The following is a 26,675-nucleotide window of genomic DNA, read 5'->3' as shown; positions in this document are numbered from 1 at the left end:
CCAATGTGGCGAAAGGGATGTACGGTACGCTTTTGAAGCGAGTGGTACGTGTGTGGCCCGACGACCCACAGCCATCGCCGGAGGATATGTTCAACGTACGTACTTCCTGCATCCATGCCATGTGGAGCTTCCTGTACATTGTTCCGGGCTTGATGGCCCGCGCTGGTGGCCATACATTAAATCATATTACCTAAGCCGACGACACTTCTAACGGCTCAGCTAGCAGTGATGTTTAAACCCATTTCCTACCCGCGGTGGGTATCCAATACGGATGTGAGGTTTTTTTTCCAGCAGAACTTCCGTGTCCACTTGTGTACGGTGGCATCGTACCTACCACATCGTTTGCACCATGATACGCGACCATGGTAAAACATAGGTTAGATGGGGGAAAAAACCTCGCTAAAGTTTGCGATGCGTTAAATTTCTTACGTTAAGCCTAAGATCGCGGCCATTTAAAGCCGTAAACAGGATGTCGTTTGATTTACGTCGCTTCAAACAGTTTCTTGGTATCAGCAATCCCCCACCGTCTGTAGACATAAACATCTGAAACAAAGAAATTATACTCTAATTTCATCGTCCGCAACTCAACTCGAACATGGCACTAGATCCGTACCATTTCAAAGTAAATCCCAACCATTCTGTGTGATAATAACGAAGATAACAGAAGTAACCACGAAACTACCTGAAAATCAGTGATCCTGAGCTATGATCCAGACTAATGTCAATCACTATTGTAAGAAGCAGCTGTAACTTTACCAAAAATGGCTGGATTATCAGTAAAATTGTTACAGCTTGTTGTCAATCTGACACGCATAAATCGACAAATAAATGGAATAAATGCCTACGCGAACAAGATGGAAATATTGAGGAGTAGTATGGAATTACCCAAAATGAGCGACCGTACTGAGAAGGACACAAATCTTATTGATGATATCGTGATGTTATCGAGATCTTTTTGACATTTCTTTACCGGGATCGTACAAGTACATTGCGTCTTCCATCAGTGTTTTCAAAAACAAATCTTTTAACGATCGGTGAAAGAGAAATAATATTTCCCACCGGAATTGCAGCTATTTGCTGTCATGATCATAGTCATTTTTGCCCTCAGAATTGCTCACCTTCATGAAGAAGTATTGAGCGACGGAGAATGAAAACTTTCAGCCTGATCTTGCTTAGATGCGCTGGCCGGAGATGAACACCTTATCGACGAGCGCCATGCCGCGACTCTCATACTGAGATGTGGCCACTGTAATAATTTCGTGTTCAAAAAGATCGGTCTAACCGATCGCTAATCTCTCGTTCCAAGCTTACATTCTTGGTGGAGAGACATAAAGTGTCCAGTATTCCAGTACAGCAGTAATTGCACAAAAAGGAGTAGAAGATCATGCTGAAGTTCTTGTTATTAATGGACTTAACAAGACTAAATAAATGTCAAATGATTTTTGGACGTGTCTGAAATGTGACGATATTGTAGAATTAAGCACGTGAACTTGTTGCACATTAACATCAAAACGTCATTAACGTGATCCTTTCCTTCTCTTTGCGCGTTTCGTAGGTGAAGATTTGGTTTCAAAATCATCGGTACAAGTGCAAACGGCAGGCAAAGGAGAAGGCGATGGCGGAACAGAACCAACATAATCAGGTTAGTAATCGTGCACAGCACCACGTGCGCAGCCTCGGTCGTACTGTGTCCGGTGCATCGATGGGTGGCTCTGTTGCTGCTGCTGCTGCTGGTGGTGGTGGTGGTAGTGCTGCTGCTGCTGCCGGTACCACGACCATTCTAGCGGAGTCCAGCACCACCCCGACCGATCTGCCGCAGCATCCACAGCACGAACAGCAACACCAGCACCAGCAGCAGGAACAGCATGACCAGCTACGGGTGCAGGACCAGGACCTGCTCGACCAGGACCCGGACGAGTTGCTTCCGGGTGCGCATTACGGTCCCGGTGCGACGATGCTGGTCGGCATGATGCCGCCGCTGCTGCCCCCGGGATCGACGGCCGCACCCCTTCGTCCGACTAATGCGCGGTTTGTTTTTCATCCCAGTCAGCCAGCTCACCACGACGTGTGGCCGTACCAGTACTAGTTAAAGATGGCAAACCCTGTTCCGGCGGTTCGAACGCGGGCGCCAACAACACTAGCGGCAGCAGTGCGGCAGCTGCCGCTGCTGCTGCAGCCGCGGCCGCCGCCGTCCAGCAGCAACAGCAGCAGCAGCAGCAGCAGCATCAGCAACACCAGCAACAGCAGCACGGTCAGCATCCGTCCCAGCATGGAGGGCATCCAGCACAGCATCATCAGCAGCAGCACAGCGCGCACCAGCAACAGTCGGCCGTAGGCGGGAGCGGGTCGGGTGGTTCGGCCGGTGGGTCGGGCGGTGGTTCGGCCGGCAGTGGAACGAGCGGGCCCAGCTCGAACGGCAGCAGCAGCGCCAGCAATGCGGGCAGCGGCGCGAGCAACGGCAGCGGTGGCCCAACCAGCACCGGCAGCATCGTGCTGCTGAACGACACGAACGCACATTCGCCGGATACGGCCACGGCGGCCCTGCTCTCGTCGTACAATGGTGCCGCCCATCAACATCAGATGCTGCAGCAGCCGTGCAATAATGCGCTCATGTCCAACAGTCTGGCGATGGCGTACCGCAACCAGAACAACTTCATGACGAACAGCCACCAGCAGCAGTGCGGCGGCTATCTGCCACTGCAGACGCGCGCCTGGTAATATTAGTGGAATCGGTTACGTTCCGTACCGTCGGTGGTATGATCTGTTCGGGAAGATATTCGTCGCGTTTAGTTCTTTAGTGCTGAATTTTAAAACCCGAGCCTCACAACGTACAGGTGGAGTAGCGAGTTCTCCTCTGCCTCTATGGTTTGACTTAGACAACAGTTAGTGTTGATTGTTTTGGTTGCTCTCCGGTCAATTTTTGTTGAAGTACTTTCACTAAAAAAAAGCTCGTCTGCAACTCTAGAAGCGCTTTTATCGAACCGTTCGGTTCGCTTCTGTCTGGCCAGTGCTCCGGCGCTGTGGCTCAGCGCTGTTGCAAAACCGTCACAAAACCGTCTTACTTGTACATAACGGATAGCGTACCAGCAGTACAATGATTTCTCCGTTGCCGTGTTTATAGTTGCCGTACTGCGTTTAGGAGCTCGGTTTAAATTGTGTTTTCGCCGTAAAATGTAGCGATTTTGTGAGAAGAGATTTAGTTCACACTTAGGCTCAACTCGTTTTCTTCGTAGTCTTCACACGCAAATCAAAAAAACAAAACAAAAAAACGGAACTGGATTTGAGGGCACGCGTTTCGCGCCAACCAACCAGTACAATGCATTTACTGCACCGAGCCGGTCGGTTGCACGGGCAACAGTAATTGTAACCATTGTAACCACTGTAAGGAATTATGGCACGATGAAGCGAACGATGCGCGGTGCTGCCCATTTTGTGTATGATAAAGCTATATATAAATATAAATATATTTTTTAAATCAACAAACTAAAAGTAAAACCAACAAACAGCTCTCCCCATGTGTCCCCAGGGGAGAGCGAGAAGGAAAGAGAAAGAGAGAGGGAGGTATGCTTAAGTTAGCAGAAAAAAAGGAACACGCGCAAACTAATCAAATTTGGCTTAAGATTGTTCCACGGAACAAACACTCCCCCCCTCAAAAGCAAAAAGGTTATTTTGTGACGTTACGTACATCGAATGTAGACAGTGTGGCACTAGAAGGCAGTCGGGTGCGTTAAGATGTAGAATGTTCGGTTTTGTTGTACGGTGCTGCCGTGCAAATGGGTTGAAATTGCAATTTGCAAAACAATTTGCAATGGTCTATCAGGCGATATGTGCCGTTTAGCATACGACAGGACAAAGGTAACGAAGGTTCCGCTGTTGTTCCAAGTGTACCTATTTCCGGAATTTAAAAATGAAACCACTCCCACACACACACACAGGCCGGCACACTTTGATACACCTGAAGATCACGTTTGTAAATAATTGTATGATCGAGCATCGTTTTGAGCACGCACAGCATTGAATGATTGAAATCTACTTTGGCGAACCCGACCCCCTTAAACATGGACAGTCATTTTTGGACAAGGTTTGCAAATAGTTTGGAGGATAGATACGAACCTGAAGGCGATGCAAATAAAAAGAAAAACCGGAATAAACCGCTCTTGGTTGGCGAAAGTGAAGATTGAAAAGTAAAAGTTTCCAACGAAAGTGCAAAAACACAAATGGATAAAGTCATGGGAAGGGGAAAAGCTTCCCAAGCGCGCACGGACTTATGTTGGAATCCCGAACATGGGAAGCGTGCGAACAGTGCTAACGAGAGCAATGCAATGCGGTGTTGTTTCGTTCGAATATCAAAAACGGGGGAACTATAATAGTAATATTTAAACGGTCGGTACATAAAATAAATGCATGAATAGTACACAGATAAGAAGCGGTAAACCGAGCTAGGAGGAGCGAGGATGGACGCCGCAAAACGCATGACGTGTGTGAAATTGCGCGATGAAACCTTCCGCTAACCGGCATTACGGTTGTACGGTTTAGCGCTACCTAGCGAATAATCGAAACGTCAGTAAACGTTAATTTTCGCATCATAATAAGTTTGCATTTCGTTCATGCAAATATTTCCATGTGTAAATCCGAAATTGAAGGCAGCTTCGGTGCACTTTATCGATGAGAAAGGCAAGCAAAGTTGTTACGTTCAGTTTTCTATCGAATATTAATCAACAAACCGAAGCCCCCAATTGGGAGTTACAAGTAAAGTTGCGCACTCAAAAGGCATATTGATTTTTTTTTACTTATCGAAACCATTAGTCAATGAACGGATGCGAAAGAAGCGAAAGGTGTGAAACAAACGCGACAAATTACAGAACAAACAAAGAAAAAACAAATGTAAGCATGTGCAAATTACATTACGCAAACAACGGATAAGGGATAGGAAAAGAAGGGGTTTTAGTTGTGGCTGATGTAACGAAAGCCTGCACACAGCAAAACAGTGCGGGCAGATAACAGCACGGAAGGAAATATTGTACACGATTATTAGGGATGAACGTTTCCAGCACGAATGGAAAATAAGGAAAACAAACATAAGAATATAAGAAAAAAAAATATAAATCAGCAAAAATAAATAAACGAATGCAAAATGTACAACCAGCGTATTGCTTGTTTTTTGTTTGTGGTTTGTTTGATTTGATGAAAGTTGATTGAAAACTCATTCTAGAAGATTATTTTTACATTTTTGGGGGTGAGTAGAACCTCATTAGAGGATTTACTAGCGGATTTAATAACATTCTATAACAATTTTATGGTTATTTTTCACTAAACAGTTGATGAAAATTGTAAAAGTCTTATTAAAAATTGGTTTAGGAACACAAAATTGCTGGAGTTAAACATAAAACTTTCTTACCTTACAAAAAAAGAAAAAGAGTTATTTCACCATTTTCTTCAAAGAAAAAATAACCTCCAACAAACGGTGACCTCATTCGCGTCGACTGACGACTCCTTCAAAATCGCGATATAATCTCGATTTGGTTCTTTTGGAACAAGAAAGAAGGAGCTTTCTATCGCGCCATGTAAACAAGCCGAACAAGCAGGAGAGGCAGAGGAAATGCTGAAACAAAATGTTTCTGCCAGTCCCAATCTTGGCGTCCATTAAAGACAACGAAGTTCTGTGCTATCGCCAAAAAGTGTGGGGGAGCGTAGCAGCAAAATTAGTATTCATACTGCTGACGTTGAGGTTTTCTTTTTGTTTTGCTGTTCGACGTTATTTTGTGAAAGCAAAAAAAAAGGGCAAGACGTTTAAAAAATACCGTTTCTGAATAAAGGTCTTCGCAAAGAAAAAGGGGTTCTCGGCCATTTTTCATTTTCTTCCCCGCGGACGGAACCGCACGCTAAGAAATGGGTAAGAACGCCTTCACGATTCTACCACTGTTAAGCACACAAGTTGTACTCCGTTCGTTAAAAACGGTGATGAATTTTGAATAAAACCGGCCGTCCCACCCGTTCACGTTGCGACCGGGGAAAGAAGAAACCCAACGACGAGGATACCTTTCAGCCCAATCCGGAGGCCACTCCGGTGCCGTATTTTTGTGCACCTCCAAAGAAGGAACACCATCCCCGCCTGCAGCAGCTGCAGAGTTTGGCAAAGAGTTCGAAACAAATGGCCAGAAATCGTTTCCCCCGATCGTTATCGGATTGTTTGTTGTTCGCTAAAGGAAACCGTACGGCAATAGCCTCGCGCAAGTATGAAGATGGCGCGTGTTTTTCGTCCCAGTCCCAGGACCGTAAGATGTTTTCCAACTTACACAGTGCAACACAGTGAATGGGGAAGATTGATGGTCTTGCAAGCCGGCCGAAGCCGATTCAGCGGTTGGTTATGAATATTTTAATCTCAGAAAAAGCCAAAACGAAGGATATGCTGGTGATGGGAGGAATGGTGGCGGAGGCCGTGATTGATGTCATCATGTAGATGGAGTCAAATGAAGGGGTTTGACATTTCAAGTATAATAAACAGCATGTAAATGAATCCATATCATTTATCATCGCAGCGTGAACTTGTTGGTTGAAATTGTGTCATAAATGATAAGATATCGTAAAAATGTAACTACTGAAACGATTTGACAAACACCTATAGATGAAATGCGCAAAGAATTAACCAAAGGGCTCTTAGCAACATGGAGCATTCACAATAAAACCGAGCAGTTATCGCGAGCAATTCATTCGTCTTGATGTAGTCTTCATCGAGCGTTTAATTCTTTGGCAAGAGATTAGGTTAATGATATTCATATCCAGAACGATCATATATATATTATTATACGATTATAAGATAGGATAGATAGATGATTATAAAATTACTTGCTTATATATCAGGTCCTTCTATCAATCAGGACATCTGATCTTGCTGACATCCACGTCATCACTCCACCTCCACTGAGACCTCCTCTGTGCATGTGGAAAATCTCAGGTTGGAGATTAACGAGGCAAGTTGATGGTGACACCACCTTTTAACAAATCCTATCTTACGCAGAGCAGTGACGTACAGATAGGTGAGCGCACCTTCGAAGTCGTCCAAAATTTCACCTACCTTAGGTCAAAAGTCAGCACCGACAACAACATTCATGTTGAGATACACGCCAGGGTGCTGGCTGCCAACCGGTCTTTCTACAGTCTGAGTAAATTTCTCTACTTAAAACACCTATTTACTTAAAACACGCAACGAATGAAGGTGGGACTACATAGAACTTATATAGTTCCAGTACTCGCATACGTCTCTGAGACATGAACTCTTTCCAAAACAGGCGAAGCCCTCTTAGCAGCGTTCGAGACGAGGATGCTCAGAAGGATCTTAGAAGGACAACGGAAGAGCCGCTACATTGACGAGATCTTTAAGCTGTACGATAAACTCATGATCTATAGCAGATTAGACTCACCATGCTCCGATGCATTGGTCACGTCACGAGAATGACACCGGACGACTCGGTGCGTAAAGTTTTTTCGGTTCGTCTACATGGACAGATTAGGCGCGGTAGGCCCAAGTTGAGATGGAGTGATGGCATTGATGTCAGAAAGCCCGATATAATGGATTGGCAGACGAAGGCGCTCGATCGTGAGCGATTTAGGGGACAAGCAGGTTAAGAACGTGAAGCGGTTCTAGCGCCGACTAAAGTATCAGGTAATGTATAAGTCCGGTACCATTCTAAAACATTTCACGATTAATAGTTTATTGTACAACTTATAGACCTCGCTAGTGTTACGGTTTTTCTGATGTTTAATAATTTTATTAGATTCCTGAAAAAAATATTCATTAATATGTAATACATGCGAGCTTCCTCGAAACACAGATAATACAAGTTCTCTTAAAACCTTAAATTCCCCCGTCGTCTAGTTGTAAAACAATCACAATCAGGTATATTAATGGTTAAAATAGGAGACACTCCGTTTTGTCTTCTATCACACATTATTCGAGACCATGTTCAGATATGATCAACTGCTCGTGACCACGGGGCTTGGAACAAAATTGCTATCGTCAACGGTTCGTTATCGGCCAGAAACCAAAAGTCACGTGTAGGAACTGAATGCGCTTGCCCCAATCGTTGACATTCAATTTGGAAAATTTCGGCATATCCTTCTTCCAATCATGCCTCTCTCGCTCGACAGTGTAAGGTGCAAGACCCTAACGAACTTATCACCTCCCCCCCTCCTTGGCACGGTAGACGGGTTCGGGAAGTTTCCACACCGACAATGGCAACGTCAGCAGCAGTGCCAGCATCCGAATCGGAACAACATTACAACATCCTGTGACATGTAGATGTCTAAAGTGTGTGTGTGTGCGGGCGAGTGTTTTGAAAGAAAACAACCGGAAAGGCACGTTCCATGTCCCTGCCGTGCTCATTTGCAGACACGAGGAAGTCTCCAGGTGATGAACCAAAGAGATAGACCGCAGCCTCCGTGCGGTGGCGGTCACGGTGCCGTGGAGCGACGGGACGGTGTGAAGCTGCAATCTTGATGTTTCCGAACAATCGTGACATTGTCTTACACAGTCGACCGGTAGACCCGCAGCTATATTGCCCGCTTCCGTGTTGTGATCCCATTGTTCTGCACCGGAACTTTTCCTAACGGCAGGCGCTCACGAAGCTGGTGGCTGAGGTGACACGCAAGGAAAACTCTGGTACGTGACTCAGACAATTGAACTCGACAGCGAACGGTACCGTAGGGAGTGTAAAGGACATTTGCGAGTACAACGGACAGGCGTAAACTGGGGATGGAATTTCTGTCATCGTTGGGTCGTTGTGCGACCACGATTTCGGTGGGTTATTAGTCGCTGGTTTAATGCAATCATGTTTTGGGAATCTCATACCACGCAGGCTTTCAAGAATCCGAAAAGTACTAAACATTACTTCCAGATATTGATAATATCCTGCTGATAATATAAATAATACGAACTAAAACATTATTTAGACTTTACAAACCAAGTCAGATGGCGTCTCCCTTCTTCTTGAAAATATTGATTCCATAAAATAGTAAATCGAAATCGGGACCTCAAATAAACGAAATTTTTATCCAAAACATCAAAACATTCTTAACGCATGCATAGTTCTGATTGACCGCACACGCAGCAACATGAAAACTGTAGAACGAACATGTGCCAATTTTGCTGACATGTCGATAATTGAACGAACGAACTGTTTACCACCATCCCGAAGAACTCACACCGGACGATCTTGATTTTTTGTTGCGTTACCCATCACTTAAGGCCAACTATTCAATCGAGTATCTGTTCCGGTAATAAACCAAATTGGACCTCTCAACGTGGCACGTTCCGGTAAGACCACAACATATAACATTCAAAAATCGGCCCAAGCTTCAGTCACTCCAAAGCAGGCACCAAAAAAAAAACACAACCTTTTGTAGCGGACAACGCAGACGACGAACCCGCCTTGGTTCGTTGCCGCGTTGGCCTGCGATCAACTCGTGATGACGGAACGCATCATCGTGCCTGCCGACAACAAAACGGATCGCTGTCACGTGTGATTAGCGTCGGCAAACGTGACATGTTCCGCGCGCCGTTGCTCGATTAATCGCTCGTGCACCGTACTTGCTGGCTGGCAAAACAAAACAAATCAAAAAAACGTGCCCACCGACCCGAAGAGCTTTAAACCGAAAGTAAAACATCACAACATTGTCCCGTTCGGAAGGGAAAGGGAAAATACGTCCATCGTCCAGTGAAAACTGTGGATGAAAGACAGCCCGAACACGGGGGACGGCCATTGTGGGGGATTGCGCCAGCAATTATCTAGAATCGATTATGGTTGCTTGACAGCGCGGCAGTATTCGCGTTTGACAGGCGAGCTTTTTCGGGGGTTTCTTGTTCGTCGTAAGGTTATCTAGCGCTGCTCCCACAAAAGGGGGATGACCATAGGAGCAAGCAGCCGGGAAGCGGGAAGTCGGAAAACTGTTCATCGAAAACGTTCGTTTCGTAGAAGGAGACGACCGAACTACGGAGCGAAAATGAGGTGATGAATAATTTGTGCCGTACCCTCGTGCCAGTAATGCCATATTTTCCCGCCAATCCCTGCACCCGCAGCCTCCAAAACGCGCCGATCATTCTAATAAATCATCCAGCAAACACAGCGAGCAGGGCTTTATTTGTATTAATCGGCCGACCACCGTCATACCGGCCGGCACGAGCCGTGCCTGCCGTGCTCGAAACGAAAGGAAACATGCTGTAATTATTTAATTATCGCACTACACCACGCAACGGTGCCGACAGGAAGGGGGCAGAAACTGTTACCATGACAGTAGTTGTCAGGATGGGTCCCCGGGATGGGTTGTGTTTGGCAGGTCTACCAGGGAGGTCATAAGCCGCCGTCGTTCAAGATGTTTCTGCGAAAATTAAACCCGAACTCGGTTCCGAAGAAATGCGCGTGAACGGAACAGGACAAACACCCCGGGACAAGCGGTTCAAAGGGGAAAGGGTGCAGGGCGAGACTGTGTGTGATTAGGGCGCCATTTTTGCTGACTAATCGTCGTCAAACAGTACGTTGGGATTTCTGGCATCTCATCGTCAACGCTCCACACCGAGCACGCTTACCAATGCCGATCCATTCCGGTCGGTTCGGTCCAATGGCAGTCGTTCCCGGCGTTGGTCAAATGGACGGAGGCCCACCCAGGGCTGTGCATCTTTCCTGACAGATTCCGTTGTGCAGTCTGTGCCCATTTCAGGGCCGATGATCGTTCCGGGCTATTGTAGTGCTTGGCTTGTCTTATTATTGGTATCCTTTGCGTGGCGTTTTCAACGGTTTCATTCTTCCCAGAATCCGATGGTGAACAAAAGAACTTTTCTCTTATTCGTACAGATAACTTCATAGCCGATACCTTTCGATACGTCAATCTTCACACAGAACGTGTCGAGCGTATTGTAAAACGATTTACGATTGTGTGCGGTCGTGTGTTGATATCAGTTTCGTTAGTCGCAAGGTGTCGGCCAAAGGCCCACAACTATCCAACAATTGCTTCATACTGAACCTTCGTTTTTTTTTCTCTTCAACATTTGAAATATCTGCACAATCGATGAAGGTATGTAATCGAATCACCTTCGCCACTTTGTTGCCAAATCTGTTTTTTTTTTAAACCCAACCCAGTCCCAAATATTGCCCAATGTGATGCAAATACAACATAATTGTATAATCCTTACTCTGGTAAAGATTTATCCTTCGATCTTCACCCTACCAATCGAGGAATCCCAATCGAGCAACCGTGCGGCTCTGGGAAGGGGTTCCCACAGCAACAGCATTTGCTTGAGGGATTAGCCGATTTTAATGTGCTGTTTGTTTCTGCACCACAGTAGGTGCCCGGTGCCTGCGGGCGCTTCGATTTTACCCTCGCGTTTGAGCATTGTGTGCCGTTTCACGTGACCCTCTTTACACGCCGGGAAAGGTGTTCCGAGGACCGGAAGCAATCTCACGCTCACTCACGCTTGGTATTTTGAAGTCGTTCATATTATTCTGCTTAATTGTGCCTTGGTTGTGCTGTGGAGGCAAATTGGAACGTTTAATTGATCGCGTTAATTGTAACAGAGGGTTTTATTGTACGTAGCCATTGTTGGGACAATTTACAGCCAATAAATTCCATGCGAACATTCTAATATGTGTATGTCTACCAGTGTATGACTGATATCCAGTATTACGATTTCTAATCCACCTGTAAGATGAGCTTATACTCGTGTGTCCTTCGTTCTTCAAGCGATGCTTTACAATATTTCCTGATATAATAATTGTGGCAATTACAACGGAAACATATCCATCAGTGAATTTTCATACTAAAAGGCAGTTCACGAGGCTCAAGAGTACATACAATGCTCATAGACGTACGAGCTCATAACGCATAACGTGCTCATACAACTGCTAGAAGAGAAACTCAACATCTCACCCTCCACCACAAACATATCCGCGGGCGTTTTAGTTCCCCTTGTATCGAACGCCACAACTAACTCACTAAATCCGAACATATGAAACAAATTATCAACCATAAACCGTAGCACCGTGACTCCCGCATCGAAAAGACCTGCGATGGATTCCCTTCTCACTCTGGCACAGAATTTCGCACCCCCATTTACTGGTTAATACACAGGCATGCGTATTGCTAAGTACACTGTATAGGCTCACACGAGGGTCGACTTTATGTGTGTGTGAGTGTGTGGGTACGGAGATTCCCCAAAATTTCACCAATCACTTCCTCACTCGCTGACCTGGAACGAACACGAACTGGAAGCAATCCCTTTCTCACGCTCAGCACTGTTTGATTCACTTCATGTAACTAACTCACTACACGGCACTCACCCCATATTAGGGAGTAAAAATCTGTGCCTCAATAAGCGCACCGATTGATATGGCTATTTAATAAAGTGATTTGCTAGACGAATTATCTTTTCAGGTGTGTAGGGTTCTGTGTGCATTTGCAATGGTAATCGCAATTGTTGCTAGCTTTGTCGTACCGTTTCGTACACCCGTGCAAACGCTGAACGATTACACGCACAGCCGACGAGTCGAATTTTCCAATAACAAACGATTAAGCAGAGCAATATCCTGGACCGGGAAGAATATTCTACATTTATTGTTGATGAACGACCTGACACGCGTGTTGTTTTCGCATTAATTCTAAAGTTGCCATAGTAATACGTATTACCTGACAAAATATTAAATAAATAAATTTGTCTTTGCAGTACGAATTGATCAAAAGCGGATTTTAAAGACGGTTCAAAGTGTACACATGAAAATGTTGACACTTTTACATACCGTGTCTCACAATTTCCTGTCATCGGTACTCCTCGTTCTGGCGTGGATTAACCTGACTTTTGAAATAGTAAGCACACGTGCCGCACCAAGTGTGCCCACACATTTCCCAACGAGGTTTACCAAACGCAGGATGTCCGCGTCCTCGAGCGCAACGGTTTTTGGCACGTGCCGTAAAGCGTCACAGTCGACCTCCAATCTCGGAGGCAAATGTCATAGTTTTGGGAAAACAAATTATGATTTCCTAATTGTTTTCCGATGAGCGGTCTTTCAACGAGTGAGTTTTTTTTTCCACCCGCTGGTTTTTTTTTTGCTTCGCTCTCCCTTGCAACAACATCCTTCCAACCATACACGGTTGTTTTCTCCCGTTTTCGTTTGCACTCCCCCTACACAAGAGGAAGCCGATCCGGACGTCCGGGGCAAGTGGTTGCAATGGTTGATTATTAAAAAATAATTGCTTCCCTGCTGCGACTGCCAGCACACACCGGTTGCCACGGCACGTACGTGTCGCACGGGGGCCAGACGCGCGAACGGACGGTGGCCACACCGTGTATTAATTGACACGCTGCCAACGTCATCCGTGTCGGTATGGGTGTGGGAGTGTTGTGCGTTTAGAACACCAGCACGGCACAATCCTTGCGCCTTTGCGGCAAAACGTGAGTACCCGCAGGAGGAAATTTGGATGAAAGATGTTTTTCAAATGGTTCCAAGGATAATGGGAATGAAGCAAGCAAAACAAAGCATCTAGCAATCTATGGCCATGATACGGGGAAGGTGATGTGTTTACCGTGATGGAGCTTGTTTTTATTCTGCCAGGGCTCTTATTTTATAATGAGCATGTCAACGGACACAATCGTGGGCATGGGAATCATACGCTGCCGTGTGAACGTGCTCGCATAAATGATACCGTGATACAGCGAACCGTATCGAGTAGATGGATGCAATATAAATATTGCCAAAATAAGCAAAATCAATGGGATCGTACGTCTATAAAAGAATACTATAAAAGAACTGCTACCAAGTAGCTTTGTTCTTATTAACTGCACTTGTTCATTTGTTATCTACCATAATAAATCTTTTGCTAACTAATCAACATTTAGTGGGAAGTACATCATTTTTTTATTTCCTTTACGACATGGCCTTAAACAGTTCTATCCCTGACTCTAAAATAGATGGACAATATCTTCTTGTTTCCCGTCACCTCAAACTCAAAAGATCTTTATCAGCTTTAAAATAAAAAAAATTTGCTTAATGTCCTCTGAAAGCAATGTGTGTGGAGTGTATTTAGTGTGGATTAGCGAACACCGGTGCTTCTCTTAATACATACATACTCTTAATACAACCCAGCATCAGCTTGAAATGTTGAGGTAATATAAAGTCAAATTCTATACAGGAAATGATGCATGACCGAAGAATAGTTTAAGGAAAATCCTTGAAAATCCTAGCACTCTATTGCTATAACCAATGATTCAAGTATCAATAAATTATATTCGTTGACTACTTTTTCTCTCAAAATTCGTGAATTAACATATCGATATCGAAACTCTAGTACGTTACCAACATAAAGGTGAGAAAATAGAATTGGATTGCATGCAAAGCGCAGGGACGTGACAGTTTTAACCGTAACAAACTGCGGAATTATTCGTTCTACGGGTATATTATCGAATCCAGGATTCCTCCGAACCCCGTTACATCTCATTCGCCTGTGGTGGTGAACGATCTTTGAATAGTTTATGGAAAAAATAGTCGGTAAATAATTCTACCGTTCCACTAACATCTCCTGTAAACGTTCAAGCATCACAGCAATGCAATCCTTCAGGCGAGAAGTCCCAGAAATAGAAGACGAACTAAAAATAAAATTATTAGTAATTTGTGGACTAGCATTATCAGATGAACACAGTTTTATTGTATAAAATGTTTATAGTTGGAATGCTCACCTCAAATTTATGAAAGGCATAAATCGCTACTAAATTAAAAAAGTACATTTAAAGTCCAAAGATATGAAGAGAGATATGTTAAGGATATTGGACTCTTTTGGCGGAGCAACTACAAGAGCTCACCATTGTATCCAGCCCTGACTTTTTACAAATTGTACCGATCATCTCAGTCTCTTTCGATTGCCTATAAAGACCTTATTTAATAATTCTACTTAATAATCCTAGGCATTAAGCCCTGTTTAATAAATAAAGTAAGTTCATCAAAATGTTTTCCACAACTGTTAAACCAATGAAAATATATTATTGTTAAATATACAGCATTTGAAGACGTATTATGTTAAAAAATAATTTGAAAACGATATTACTTGTCACTCGCGACCCTTAAATCCACTTGCACACTCAAGCATGCTCAAACAACACAACGTGCTGTTGAACGGTACGACGATCTCATTCTGCACGATCTTCCCGGCTATTTTTGTTTTATAGTCTGCACACAACTCTTGGCGTGCTAAACAAAAAGCAAGCATTATTTTGCTTTTAGAATAATAGAAACTACAAAGAAAAAATCTAACTTCCAACGAAAATTCTATTGTACAACAATTGTACCCAGCTGCTACGTAGAATACTTCACAGTTTTGTTTGCACTCTGCTAAGAGCACCACAGCGTACAACACTGCCTGCGATGGTGGATGTATTTTTAATAAATTTATATTCTTTTTATTTTGTTGCTCTGCCCTCTGCAACCGATGATATCGTTCGGTCTGAACGAGCGCCGAACAAATATTTGCCCACACAACTTGAGAGAAGCAAATGGGGTTGTACCAAAACGGACCGTGTTTCGCCAGCAGAGCACCGCCGGCCGATCTTTCTTCCCGCCCCCACTAAGGCGACGACGCCAGCTCGGTTCCAGTGCAGCACGCAACGGGCCTCCCTCCTCCCTAAGTGGATTCTACTTAGAAAACCATCGAAATTAATTTACACACAAATTCATCAATCCATCACCATTCATTCGTTCGTTCGGTTCGTGTACACGTACCATTGCAGGATCGTGCACAGGTTCCGATCGAACCGAGGTTGCCTGCCTGGCCAAACGGTGCGTTGGGGGACAGGGGGTAGGCGAAGGGGTGAGGAGACAAAAGCGCTCAACCAAAATACTAAGAAAACGATCAAGATGCTGCTAGCAAAACAATAACAGCAGCAGCAACAGCCAGAAGATGCTGGGTTGTTTTCACGCACTGGAATCGAGCGAGAAAGCGGAAAGGAAAAGAAACAAATTCTCCAGACCCCGAACCGTCTACTTTGCATACGGAGCATAAACAGTCAAGAAGGAAGCCCGCTACGCCGGACGGAGCTTGGAAGCGTCGCTGTTTTTTTTTTGTTCACCTTCTCCCCAGCGTACCAGCGTTAGAAATATACACTTCTTACGTAACAAGTGAAGTGTTTTGCTAACTAACGTGCGCACGCAAACTGGCAGTCCTGCCAGCCCGGTGTCCACCCGGCAGCGAACTTCACGCTACGCCTGTCCGGACGGTCCGTCCCGTACACCAGCTGCCGTGCACATTTCGTTCGTTCGTTAAAACAACGAATCACAATCACAATAGCGTTGATGAGTTTGATTTCCATTGGCACCGCGGTGTGATGGCACACGGGTTTGAAAAATTCAAATTCTTCCCTGCTTTGCGACTCTTGAACTTCCGCGTCCGAGCTCCTCAACCACGCTCCCTCACCACTCGTTCCCCCGCGTCCCAAGCGGTGCTAATGAGCACAATCTGGTCAACGGAAGCTTCCCTTTCCTTGTGGGAAAACCGGTGACCTCTCGTTGCGCTACGCTAATCGTTCGAGTGCACTCGTCTTGCTGGCTCGCTGTGCGATGGCCTCCCTGTACAAAATCTACAAAAAACGGGGAAAAATAAAACAAAACACACCACACACACACACACACCCCAAGGAACCCAAGCCATGTCAGCCTTCTCTACTCTATCTATTGATCTACCAAGTGATTTGTTGTTTTTATTTCAAATTTACTATCGCTGGTTAGCGGCCGGCAACAATGGCAAGGATAGAAACCTGCCTCCACGACACTTGCACAACGAGCGAAAGAAATGTATTCCGCACTTGAACTTGGCCAACTCTCAGGAACTCCACGGGGAACTCGACGGTTTCCGTTGTCCGGTTGGGCAATGAATCCACAGCAAAATGGGCCTTTTTTGACGATGCCAACACAAAAGCATCCTTTGATACAAGTAGCACCGGGGGGTTGGGAGAATATTAACTTAACGCATTCACTATACGTAGGGAGAAATATGTTTGCAATATACATAACACTCGTGCGTGTAAGACATCTTGTTTAAAATAAGGCCAGAGAGAACCATTAGAGAATTGATTTATTTTCTTTGTCGCCTAAGCATACTGAACTCCTGTGATTTTAACTGTCCTGTTTTATTGTTAAGCGGGGCAATACAAATTTATAATTATTAATGAATCTCACTCAGATACAAAGCTCTGTATGAACCGTTCAACGGAATGAACTCCAACTCTGAAGCAATATTAAATGATTAATATTTGTTACTGCGGAAATTCACGCCATACGTTATTGGCTACTTGAGTACAAAATATTATTGCAAAAGCTGTGAAATAAAAACGTACAGGAGAATCTTCTGAACAATAAAGATACTTTGAATCGAATGAATACGTATAGATTCATATTTCTTTCAAGATCCACAACTCTTCAGAGATCACTTTTCACTGCTCAAAGAGCTCCAGTCCAGCCGAGATTCAATCCGCTACCTTTCAATGTCCACTCTCGATGTCCGCTTGCGACTATCGAGTTGCTTTTTCAAAGTGTCATGGTTCGTCCAAGTGGTTATCCAACAAAATTGAATCCTTTTTTGTTTGTTAAACGGATTTACGTAAAATTATTCAATATGAATCATTTAAAGAAGAACTTGCTTTTCATGGATTGATATGAATGAAAGATATTCTGGCACAGTCGAAATTCAATGCTAAAACATAATTTAATTTACTAATCCAATTCCATTAATTTCATGCTAAGAATGACTATTCGCGTCTTACGATATATATATATTTTGTATATTTTATTAGTTACAGCATAAATCAGCATCATACGAGGATATTTTCCTACAGTGCTTTTATTTTCAGCAAGCTCAACAAAATGAAGTTCGAAATCCGTGCAATCAAATCTGAAGTAAAACTGAAGCAAATTAATGCCGCCCAACCACTCGGGTGCCGACACACCGATTGTACGGTTGATATCGGGTTAAACAATTTCTTCTTCCAGCACAGCAAAAACCCTACTCCCGCACACGATCCGGGCCACTGCCGCACACGCAACCAACTGTGCACTTATTTACTGGAGCTGAATTGTCATCTCAAAAGCATCTCAAACATCTCAAAAAGCTACCAATCAAAGCGTCCAACTCGAACAACTCGTACAACCGTATATACATTTCCCATCCGTAACCATCGGGGCAACCGTATCGGTTCAATGGTTTTTCCAACAAAATCCACAAGCACCCAAATTTCTCATCAATTTCCATCGTCTTTCTAATCGGTTCGGCTACCACGCCCGGCCAAAAGCTAATGGGAAATGGTAGCGGGGCAACATTTTGCGGAATGGTAAGTCTGCCCTGGTAACCCCCGGGGATTTTAGGGATGCTTCAGGCCGAAATTAGCGGTCGAAACCCGAATTGGCATTCACCCATCATTGAAAATTTTCAACCAAACCCCAGCCTCCCCCAGCCTTCCCGAAACCGGAACCAACTCACCACGGTTGCGCCGGTCCCAGTCTGTACTCCGCTTTGGGTGAAAATGCGTCAGACTTTCCGACTCGATCCACTACGAAAGGATACTCGTTAGTAGGATCGTGTGTTGTATGAAGTGTATGGAAATCGTAATCAATAGAATGCAATTTTTGGTCCAAAATGAATGTAATGGAAGTAATCACGCCATATTGACAAAACATTTGCAATTTGAGACCATCCGCAATCGTCAACTAAACGACCCCCTATCCAGCTCGAAGTTGTACTAAAGTTAAGCGATATGGTTAATAACGAATGCTGTATCATTTATAGTAGATTGAAGCCTGCCCTATTCTTCGCAATCTTTCGTCCGAACGCCTTCACTATTTTACGTTAAATGTTAATTTATTCCTTTTCCATGACACCTTGCACACCACACTGCTACAAATCAACACACTCGTACACTTTTTACGTGCATCAAAACGGGGCAAAATCTACATAACACTGCAGACGCTGTTACGCCATTCCTTCTGCCGTTTCCTTCCAAGCCGGTACGTAATTTTCCATTTTTTTTTGTCCGTAATTTCACTGCCATAAAACATACCCGGCACACTCGCTGGACGCCAGAGTGCCAAAATGGGGAGAGGCAGCAACGGGAAACGAAAAGGAAAAAAAGGGCCAACATATTGGGCTAGCAAAAAAGCGTAATCCAAACCGCCAACGAAGGTTAGATTGCAATCACACGCCCATGTGATGTACGGTCGTCCGGTGAAAAGCGGACCCATAACCTGCCGGAATCTGCCGATGACAGGTTTTTCCACTGACCGACGATTTTCAATTTCCTGCTTTTCCGAGCAGCAAGGGTGCAAAGCCGGCCAACATGGGAGATGGACACTGGGTGTGCATTCGCCCGTAACTGGTCATCCGTCAGTTGCCTTCTTTTCCCAGTAAATTCGGCCCGAAGGTGCTGGCAACGATGGCAACGTTTCTGGCACTGACTTTATAGTGAAGGGCAGGCTATCGGTAAACAAAACAAACTTCGTAGAGTTCACACGTGGGTAAACAGCTTTAAAATCGAACCATAAAATCCAATGATGAGCCAGCGATAAGGTGAAATGTTACTATTACTTAGTATCATAGAAAAATATTGCGTTATCATAACAATTATCAGTTAGATTAAATGTTCCACTTAGCATGAGTTGCAAATTCTTTGCAATCTCATATTCATGCAATAAATATAATAAATTTATGCAACCACCCCCGAGAGACCTCCGGGAGATCTCCATGCTCACACCCTTTTGTAAAAAAACACGCACACACACACATTAACGCTGGACAGTGCCAGCTTCTGTTGTGGATGTGGCGTGAAATGGAATGTCATCACATGCGCACCCACACTTGCCGTGAAGAATTGGTGCTGGAGATGTGCTGGACACTTAAGCACACACGCGAACTCACGGGCGATATGCGAAACCTCAACGGCGATACCACGATAACGGTGCCACTGAAACGTGGCACCCTTCCCCCGTGCCATCCTCTGTGGGTACGGTTTAAATCCGTCACGCCATCCGGGCGAGGGATCGTTTTGATTGTGACGGGCATCGAATAGGCTCGCCGTACCCGCCACCGCCAAAGCAATGTCGGGCGCTGCAGAATAATGCATCGATGTGTGGCACGTGGCACCTGCCACGTATCGGTTTGCATTGTAGCGATGAAATATTGGACAAGTCGAAGTTTCAAGTAACGTACTTCCGGGCGTACCAGGGCAGGACGTACAAGAAGCACTGATATTCCAATGCGAAATCTTTGATGTCATCGCCTGATGGGACTGTTTTCTAATTACTGAAGTAACTTTACGACGCAAATTAAAATGGATTTTAAATTGTTTAATATAAGCGCCGCAAGCCCAAACCGTAGCAGTTATAGTTTTAGTTGTGTAATCAAGAATTTTCAAAAAATGAACTGGAAAGTCATCTGTGAAGCTGTATTGCTTATTTACAGGAATAATGAATACATTTACCCTTATTCTTTTCTTCTCGGAACAGGAAAGCTATCCATTGTTGATCAAACTCAATGAGCCCGGATCGCAACGGCAAGCAATAAAGGAAGTTCTCGTATTTCTTGCCAGAAGGCTCGAGCCATAAGGCAATTCGACTGTATTCTTCATTTTACTTAATTTCACTAATTTATTTCAGGATTTACATAAATTTCCCTTCAATCTGTGTCCCTTTCATTTGTAGTAAAAATGTCCATTCCACATCGATCACTTGCCGTACCATTGGTGTAGGTCTAATAGATTCTTTTCAGTAAAAAAAGCACAACACAAAAAAATCACATCTCAACACCTTAACAAAAGAAAGTCCAAGATAAACACTGCGCGATGAGCAGTGAATTGAAAAATTTTCTTTTTCCTTTACAAAATCTCAGTCCGGCCGGACTCGCATTGCCGTCCACCGACCACAAGGACACAATGGGCGAAATGTGATGTTATTTTATTTTTATTTCTACACTTTCTTCTAACGCTAGCTTTTGCATCCCATGGAGCACGGGGGTGTTTCGTGCGTTTCGACCACCGATCCACCACCGATAATCCCGTCCCATGAGGCTGCACAATCACGAAAACCCGAAACGAGCAGAAACCAACGGAGACGGAAAGGAATGGGTGCCTGTCAGGCACCGAATTGAATGGTCGAAACGGCCAAATGGCCAAACCGGGCAGAACGCGGAAAGGGGCCAGGAAAAATATTCGGTTATTTTCACAAATAATATTGACTTTACAAATGAAGGTTGTCAGCCAGTAACGAAAGCAAAACGGGCACGGCCAGCACAGTCGGTACATCGGAATCGGACCTTCGGAGGTACCGGGTCCATCCTGACTGGCAGCATAAACATTGGGCATAAACGGATGGGTTTCTCGGCTTTTCGGGAACAAATCGTTCGCGTTACTTGTGCGCACAGTGTGGTCAGCAAAAGCAAATGCCACAACAGCATTCCATTCCGTACGATGTGCGCCTTTCGCTCGGTGGTTCAATATCTATTGATTGTGTTTTTTTATGTATTCTTTTTTTTAACTGCTTTTGAAGAAAGTTTTGATTTCTTCCCTCACTTGCCTCACATCACGCCTGTCCTGCTGGAAAGTGTTATAAAGCACGGATGAGCTTTACTGTAACTGGTTTTACCTACTCAAGCTCAAAATATATAAAACATTGCTTTTCCTAATGATCGACAAACGAAATTATAATACCAATATAACGTATGTGATCTTTTTCATTTCAATGTGACTAATATGATCTTGTTCATTTCATAAACTGCATCATTACTGCTCTATTTTACGATAAATAAAGTAAGCTCGTTGTACCACGCCAAAGAAGAAATCGATAATCTCGCTTCATGGCACTGGAATGTCACTGTAATAAATCGATTTATTGGAAATTATCGGTATTCATTGATTATTTTTAAACTACCCGAATGATGTATTTTTTATCGGCTTTATAAGTTTATAACATTCATGAAATAATGTTTTCAAGTAAATTTTGATTTATGCTGCTTGGACGCTATTGGCCTATAATATTCGTTAAAAGCCTTTCCTATTATCACGTTTCGTTGTCTATCATTTTCGATAAACCATTTAATACAACAATATTGTAGTTCAATGAATTTTTATTAAAAAGTAACGAAATTACACTGACTAGTTACGAAACTCTAAAAACACACACTATATTCTGACACACACGGTTTTTCTCGGTGCCTGCAGTGGGATGAAAGTAAGGTAATGTTCGGTGAGGCGTTTGAGAACGAGGGAGAAAGGAAGACACCACACCACACCCATCCGGACGATGGTGCGAACGGGACGCAGCACGACAAAATGGAGGAAGTCAAAAAGGCAACATTTTGTAACAACCAATACAATCGCCGTGCACCACTACCACCAAAATCGCAAACGCACAAAAGCACGCACACTGTGGTACGACGGCGCTCGAAATCTTTCGACCCGGATTCGAGATGTATTCCGAATTCCCCCAGGTCCCGCATACCGTCGTAGCAGCAGCGCTTTCCACCCGACCCCATCCCACCCACGGTCCGCACACCGTTCGGAAACACACAAATGCGACGCGCAACGGACGCCGAATAGGAACGGAACGAAATGAATACAGTTTCGATACCTTTTATCGTGGAGCATGCGCTCCACTTGATAAGACATCCCCGGTCGGTCGATTGTGATTGGGATGCGGAACTTTTCACAGGCACCGGGTTGTATAATGGAGCGCTCGGTTTTGTTTTTCTGTTACCTCATGCAACATCCAAGGAAGTTGCATTTTTGGCAAAGTCAAATCGTCGCAACTAATGCTAGCAGCGTTACCAGCCGTTATGGAATACGGGAATTGGGATTTTATTGATTTTACCATCAAACGTCAATCGTCACACATCGAAATAGTTTCAGTTGCTTCGTGGAAGTTGACATTTTAAATGGCGCAATGCAACAGCGTTCATTGCATTCAAAAGGAAAGCTTTTGAGTAAAAACAATTACTTTCGGGTTGTTATCCATCAAAATAAAAGCAAACAATAGTGGCATTTCAACATTCACTTCACACGACGGTGACTCTCAGTCAATGTGAAAAAAAGCAACAAACAAATGATTCACATTACACTCAACACGAAACCCCCAATAATGGCTCTTACATCGATGTAAGCAAGGAACAAACGGTTTTCCCTGCCACGCACTACGCTTCGGGCAGCCCCTCCTTTCACCTTTCACGTGTCTGAAATGCTCCTTTTTAATGCATTTCCTTTCCTTTCGTGCCAGTTGTGATGCAACTCCAGCCGCACCCGCCTCCCAACGCCAGCACCACCTTTGGGCGACTCCTTTCTCTGCCGTAGGTGCATGCGTTGAGTGCACATTCAAACAAGCCACAATTTACTACCTATTGAGGCGAGCTTGAATCGAGCCCGTTTTCCGGTATGCCGTGCTGGGAGTCTCCACCGAAAATGCCAGGCAGGAGATGGAACAATGTTGGTAAATTGTTCGGAGGCCAACATCCGACCGGCGGGCAACATTCAGCCACGGGAGTTAGAAGTCTTTTGAAGTTGGCGAGAATAATTAACCAGGATGTAAAGCATTGTTGTGTAATGTTGCATTCGTTTCTTTACGGGCGCTTTATACAGAAAGAAAAGGAATCTATTACTGGGCAACCCGCGCACTCACACACAAGAGGCTTTTTTTTTAATGCCTAGCTAAGTAATATTTTGGAATATTTGAAAACAAAGTGAACCGAGAAACTGAAACAAATAGGAAGAAACAATAGACTCTTGTTTCATACTTTGCGATACTGATATCATACCAAGGTACTACAGTACCTACCAGTACCAACCATTACACTATCAAAAGTGATCATCTCTTTGTATATTAACATTTTATTTACATATTTTCTAAAAATAATTTTATAAACAACATGAATCAATCCTTAGAAATTCGTGGCTCTCAGAACAATTTGCTACCACCAAGGGTCTGTGCCACCTAGGATATTGGTTAGATTGTTTACTTTTCAACCCAGCGCAAGAGAGGCGCATCCTCGACTCGGAGATGCAAACTTCTGGGACCATCTTCTATAAGTCAATCCAGATCTTGGCATACACTGACGACATAGACATGCCTTAGAAGGATTTTTGTCCCCGTAAGTGTGGAAGGACATTGGAGGTACCGCCACAATGACGAGCTCGATGAGCTGTACGACAAACTTACTGTCGTATAGCGAATTAAATTCGCCAGGTTCCGCTGGGCTGGGCATCCGCTCTCATGGGCTGATCACGTCATGAGAATGACACCAGACGACCCAACCCGTAAAGCTCTTTTAGATCGTCCACATGGACAGAGGAGGCGCTGTAGATCCAAATGCCCCCCCAAGAAGGGCATAAGAGGATTTTTATGAGCCGGCTATTGTTTGTTACAGTTTATCTAAACTGTGCTGTGTGTTAAATACCTTTGTGCTAAAAAACTGTTCTACCGAAATAGGAATATATGACACGAGACATACTAAACCTTGTTAGTAATCAATTACACCTCGCATCCTCCTGGTAAAGCGTAAAATTAATTTCTATTCTGCTAGAAGTAATTAAAACCACAAAAGAGCTTTTTTGTTCACTACTTCACTAACAATAAAAGCCCACTGGGCTTTTATGTTGCAACATGTGCAATATATCGCAGCTAACGTGTTATCTGTGCGAGAATGCGGTAAGTACCCCGTGGTTTGCATTGACACAGCCATTCTAAAACACCACAGACATATAACATGCCGGACCAATGTAGAACCAACCAAATGCCCTTTTGCCCATAGGTTTTCCGGATCCACGGGACGACAGCGTTAGAGAAAATGAGAGAGAGGGAGAGCAAAAAAGCGACCAAACAAGCGGCACTCAAGTAAACCACACGGCATCGCTAACGAAGTAATTCAAATCAGTGCCGCATGTGTCTGATGGTTTTTATTATGCCGTTTCATACAATTAAACACGCATTCATATGAACGCCACAAACATCATCTCGATGATGCTTCATGCGCTGGTATTGATTAATAGACGATTTTGCTGGAAATCCTCTAGAACAGCTTTTAGTGGCTTTGGTTAAAATGGCATAGCGTGTGTGTGTGTGTGCCAGTGCATCCAAGGTTCAACTGCAATTGCAGCAAAAACAAATGAGTAAAAAAAAACATTCTTTTCATGGCATTAAAAACAAATGAAATTAAAAGCAAAAGCTCTAGTGAATGTCAATGCACTGTACTAAAATAATGGTAGAATGGCTATAACATAACATATAACATGGAAAATAAATCATTAATGACTGTAAATGTGCAGTACGGCAGCGATTGTGATGTAACAAAGAGAGAACCATCAAGTATACTAACTGGGATCGTAACTCGAACGATTGTACACTACATACATTAGTGTTCGTCACTATGTCGTAACCCCGAACTCACGTTTATCACAACCCGGATTGAACCATCAGGTATTTTAGAATTATATGTTCAATGCTTCGTACAAAACTGCTACCAACTGCTCTCCATCCTGCCCCTATGCTGGTTCGCACCCAGCTAGTAATTCATTTGATAAAAGGACTCCTTTCATGACATGCTGGCATTCCCATCTTCAAGCTGTCAAACGTCTGTGGCAATTGCGATCACCTTCCTTCTTTTTTTTTGTTTTGTTCGGTTCCCATCTCTTTTCCATCGGGTGACTGCTGCTGTTTCTGCTGGATCCAAGTATGTATTGTTTTTTTCGAGCGGATGTACACACATATTTTTTCGTTGTTCCGTTGCTTTTGACATTTTTTTGTGTTGTGTTCTTCTACTATAGTGCAAACTCGACTCGGACTCAATTTCCATTTTTCTCGGTTTTCCCCTTCCGGCACCTTCCCACCCACCCGCAGTACCATATCGGCCAACGGCATATGAAATCGTGAAGAGTCCTTACGGGATTCCCTTCCCTCCTCACCGAGCCGCTGCGTTCTTCCGACCGTTTTCGAATCGCACGGCTGTATGGCCCGCGCACTACACTGCACACGCACCGTATGAGGCCCGAACGCGCGCGCCATCCCGAGGTCCCGTTCTCGTCGTTCATCGATTGTTCGATCACGAGTGGCCACTCGAAGATTTTGTTTCTGAAGGAGCGCGATCTCACCGTTTGCAGCGCTCGCAACGCAGCATATGCCCCTTGCTCTTGCGCCATGTGCGCATTGTATGCGCCGGTGGAGTGGAACAAAACCCCCACCGGCACACACCAGCGCGCCCCTTGACGGGCTGTTTCCGGTTGCAGCCATTCCACGTGAAGCTAACCCGCTTTTTCCCGGTCAGCAACAACAATCGACCTATTCCGGAAGGATTCCTTACGGCTTATGGCTGCATTTACCTGGTATGTACGTACGCCGTGTGTGTATGTTTCTTTGGTTTTATTTTTTCAATAAAAAAAAAACTGTTCTAATGAACGTGAAGTTTACGAGAATCAAGAAATCAAACGATAAGAATCCCGCTGTTGACGGTAAGCAATCCTTTTAGGAGTTTTATACGTTGAAAAATTTGGTCAACACCGACATGGTGCAAAAGATGAGATTCTGTGATTTGCATAAAACATGAGTACTCTAAGAGTTGGTGTCGTAGTGAACTATTGTTAAACCATACAGGAAGAAATTATTTAAACGAACCACATAAGA

General features: G+C 44.2%; 1 protein-coding gene across 1 annotated transcript in view; it reads left to right on the top strand.

The window, feature by feature from the left end:
- Nucleotides 1-2,718, top strand: part of LOC128715472 (thyroid transcription factor 1-like) — a 28,446-nt gene extending 25,728 nt beyond the window's left edge. The window contains exons 5-6 of the mRNA XM_053810379.1: nt 1,556-1,642; nt 2,047-2,718. Of these exons, the coding sequence (XP_053666354.1) occupies nt 1,556-1,642; nt 2,047-2,718 (759 nt within the window). The remainder of the gene's footprint in view (nt 1-1,555; nt 1,643-2,046) is intronic.
- Nucleotides 2,719-26,675: the final 23,957 nt, after the last annotated feature.

This window comes from Anopheles marshallii, chromosome 2 (genome assembly GCF_943734725.1).
Source record: "Anopheles marshallii chromosome 2, idAnoMarsDA_429_01, whole genome shotgun sequence".
Classification (NCBI taxonomy): domain Eukaryota; kingdom Metazoa; phylum Arthropoda; class Insecta; order Diptera; family Culicidae; genus Anopheles; species Anopheles marshallii.
Note: the sequence above shows the minus strand (reverse complement) of the source record. Positions and strands in the feature narration are given on the sequence as shown.